Below are 3888 nucleotides of genomic sequence, written 5' to 3'. Positions count from 1 at the left end.
TTCACACATTCAATCACTCGAAGAAAACAATTAACATAAGTTAACATTCAATCGCAAATTTAACCAAAAGGTTCTTGTCGAGTACAACGGATGTGAGGGGTGCTAATACCTCCCCCTTACATAATCGACTCTGAACCCGAATTTGGTTTTGAAGATCATTTTTCCATTTTTAAAGGTTTTATCGATATTTTTCTCTTTCATTAATTGGAATAAATAAAGTTCGATGACGAATCTGTTTGAATCATTTTTTCCGCAACCATCGCGAATGATCATGTTTTTATATGAAGGAAAGAAAAAATTAAACAAAAAATAATAATGTTATCTTTATTAGAAAAGATTTTTATTAATTAAAATATATGTTAAAAATAAAAATAAATTATCAACTTTATAATGTGATTCACTAAATAAAAACAAACGTTAGCAAAAAAATAGAAAATTCATTGGAGAGAGGGAAAAATATAAAACAAATAATAAATTAAAGGTTATCATACTAGTAATTTAAAAGTTGAATTCGAATCAATAACTTATGATTAAATTGGAAGAGATTTCTTACTAACCGAGGCACTTGTGATAGCAAGGGGGCATGTGTCCCCCACTATATTTTCAAAAGTAATTTAATATCATTATATATTTATATGATAATAAATAAAAAAATATTTATTTTAAATATAATAATCTATAAAATAATTGAAAGAGTATTTAGTTATGAAAATACAATTTAAAATTATATGTAAAACTACTTATGTATATAGGTAAACTTACATCAAAGATTTTTAAATTATTTTTGTATAATAAATTAATCTTTTAAGTTTTTGTGTGTAACAATCATTACTCTTTTTTAAAAGTGTAAATATATAAGTTATAGTTGCAATTATTTTGAGTGATACGAAAGTAATGAAGTACAACCAAAAATACAACCATTATAAATTTGTAAATGTTCTAAACATGAACAAAATGATTTAAAATCAATCTAAAAAATCAAATTGTTATAAAAAAAACTTAAAAGCAATCTATTACACAAAAATAATTTAAAAGGACCTTAGAGTTCCATTTGTGAATTATTTATTTTAAAATTAATTTTGAATTTAAAATGTGTTCAGTTAAAATATAGTTAAATTAATTTTGTATTTAATTTCAAAATAATTTTTTACTAAAAAGTTTTTTCAAAAATTTACTTTATATGTTTTTATTTTAATACTAAGATATCATTATAAAAAATTACAATCAACTACTAATATCATCGTCAATTGATTATATCATTATATACTAAGATATCATTATTTTAATTTTGTTTTAATTTCCTGTTTTGGAAATAAACTAAGAAATTTAAAATTATTTTGGAGACCATTAACATTTTTAGTCAAAACATTTATTGCATATTTTATATAGTAATAGGAAAGAATCAATTTCGAGTTTTTTGGTGTGGAAATCAATCAAAAACTTTAAAAGCATTTTGGGACCATTAATATTTTTAATCCAAAAATTTAATTTATAGCTAAAAAGCATGGGCCAAAATTTCCAAATCCACGGACGCCTTCTTCTCATATGGATAATTTTCATCTATATAAATAGCGCCCAATCAAACCTAAATCGATAATTCGTGCTTAAGAATACATTCATATAGATGGCACCTTCAAAGCAAATAACCCCAAAACCCAAAACTCCCAGAAAGCAACAACAACTTGCCCCAGCCAAGAAGGTCAGGGCTCCCAGAAAGCAACCACCAGCCATGAAGGCCAACCAACAAAAACTCTCACCAGGACCAGGTTTTTTATTTCTTTCGTTTACGGTAAAAACTAGGGTTTTCAAAAGGGTTTTGGCAGATTCCAATAATGTAATTTTTTTTTGATATTAAACAATAAATTGTTATTACTACATACGGTAATGACAACAATATGTATTGCAGTACATTTATTTGATCCAAGAATATGTCAATCATTATGTATTAATTATTTAGGTTGGTTAGTGATTTATTTGTATATCTCTAGTCATATTTATTTGCGTTATATTTATTTTGTAGATATCATCAGTGATTTGTCCGATTGTATTCTGATACACATACTGTCTTTTATGGATGCACAAGAGGCCGTTCAAACTTGTATTTTGTCCAAAAGATGGATTAATGTTTGGAAGAAACTTCATATTCTTACATTATTAGATTATTCAGAATTGAGTGGCAAACTTTTTGAACATTTTGTTTTTAAGTTTCTGTCTCTTCGGGATGATCAGACTGATATTCACTCCATCCTACTTCACCCCCCATTTTTAAGAAAGGAGTGCAACAAATTAGTTTATCATATTTTGAAATATGCTTTTTCACACCATGTTCAACACTTGCTTATAAAATTCATATGTTTTAAGCCTAATTGCTTTTCCTTTTCATGTCCTACATTAAAGTCACTTGAACTTACTAGTGACCATTTAATTAGTGGTGTGATTAGTATATTTCCAAATTCCCTTAATTTTCCAGCACTAACCACCCTCTCTCTAAGCCACTTTACTTTTTTTTCCAATGAAGATGGTTGTGCTGACCCATTTTCCACATTTAACATGTTGAATACTTTGATCATTCATCACTGTCAGGTTTTGCATAAACGTCACCTATGTATATCAAATGCCAAACTTGAAAATTTATCTATAACTATGTGTTACTATATGATTTCCAGAACTTATTTTGAAATTGAGTTATATGCTCCAAGTCTTCGTACCTTTTCTTTTAAGGGTAATCATATTTCAAAACTTTTTGGCAGCAAGAGCTTTTCATCTTCTATCAAACAGTTAAAAATTAATATAAGGTGTTTTGAAAACATTGGGAAGAACTATTGGATTTTACTCAACTGGCTGGAGCAATTTGCTAATATCGAGTCATTAATGGTTGATACATATACTCTTGAGGTACTTTCTAATGTATTCATTTCTCTTTTTTTATATTGTAGTTTTCAAATTTATCAAAAATATGATTGCAAATAATCTAATACTTTTTTTTATTTGGTAGGTTCTTTTTCTTGATTTATTAAAAGTTAATCCACCTTCCCTAATTAATTTGAAGTCACTCAAAATAGAAACATCCGACGTTTCATATGTGTGCAGATATGATGAAGAGATAAACTTTTTGCTTCAAAACTCACACTCAGCAAATGTTGAGAACATTATTGTAGATGCCTTTGATTATTAAAACCCTAATTATTTGTGTTTACTATTTTAATATTTTAGGATGATTTTATGAGTTATTAAAATAATTTATAAAATATTATCAAAGTTATTGGAGAGTTGAATTTGGAGGAAGCATTTTATTTAAAAAATATATGAAAAATAATAATATTTATACATAAAATATGTTTGAAAATAATTTAATTCTTAGTGAAATAATTGATTTACTAATAGTTTTGTTATAATATGGGAATAAAAATAATAATAATAATAATAATAATTATTATTATTATTATTATTATTATTATTATTAATGTTATCGAATAGTGGATTGTTTTATTTTAAATATTGGGATGTTTATTAATATTATAGCATAATAATAAATAATGTTCTATGAAAATAATGTTCTTATTTAGTGAATATCATTTTAAGAATTTTAAAATTTTAAAATTGAAGTTTATTTTGTCTTCAATAACATCTTAATTATAATAATAATAATAATAGTAATGATAATAATAATAATCATTATTATTATTATTAATGTTATTGAATAGTGGATTATTTTATTTTCTCAAATAGTAGGACTTTTGTTTTCTCAAATATTGGTATGTTTATTAATATTATAGCATAATAATTATTGAATCAATATCAATTTGATTTAAAAAAAAATCAATATTACTATAACAGATAGGTTTATATTTTTATTGATAAATCATTATTAATTTGAATTCTAAAAAA

The 3888-nt window shown here is 24.6% G+C and overlaps 1 protein-coding gene across 1 annotated transcript; it reads left to right on the top strand.

The window, feature by feature from the left end:
• Positions 1-2003: 2003 nt before the first annotated feature.
• LOC127101847 (uncharacterized) lies at positions 2004-3175 on the top strand. Its single transcript, XM_051039284.1, has 2 exons — positions 2004-2895; positions 2996-3175. Exons 1-2 carry the CDS (start codon positions 2071-2073, stop codon positions 3173-3175), a joined length of 1005 nt encoding a protein of 334 aa, XP_050895241.1. The 5' UTR covers positions 2004-2070.
• Positions 3176-3888: the final 713 nt, after the last annotated feature.

This window comes from Lathyrus oleraceus, chromosome 7 (genome assembly GCF_024323335.1).
Source record: "Lathyrus oleraceus cultivar Zhongwan6 chromosome 7, CAAS_Psat_ZW6_1.0, whole genome shotgun sequence".
NCBI classification, from domain to species: domain Eukaryota; kingdom Viridiplantae; phylum Streptophyta; class Magnoliopsida; order Fabales; family Fabaceae; genus Lathyrus; species Lathyrus oleraceus.
This window is presented reverse-complemented; position numbering and strand designations above follow the sequence as displayed.

Coding starts and splice junctions, on each gene's coding strand:
- LOC127101847 (XM_051039284.1), top strand. CDS start 2,071: ATGGATGCACAAGAGGCCGTTCAAACTTGTATTTTGTCCAAAAGATGG. Junction 2,896..2,995: donor TTGATACATATACTCTTGAG/GTACTTTCTAAT, acceptor TTTATTTGGTAG/GTTCTTTTTCTTGATTTATT.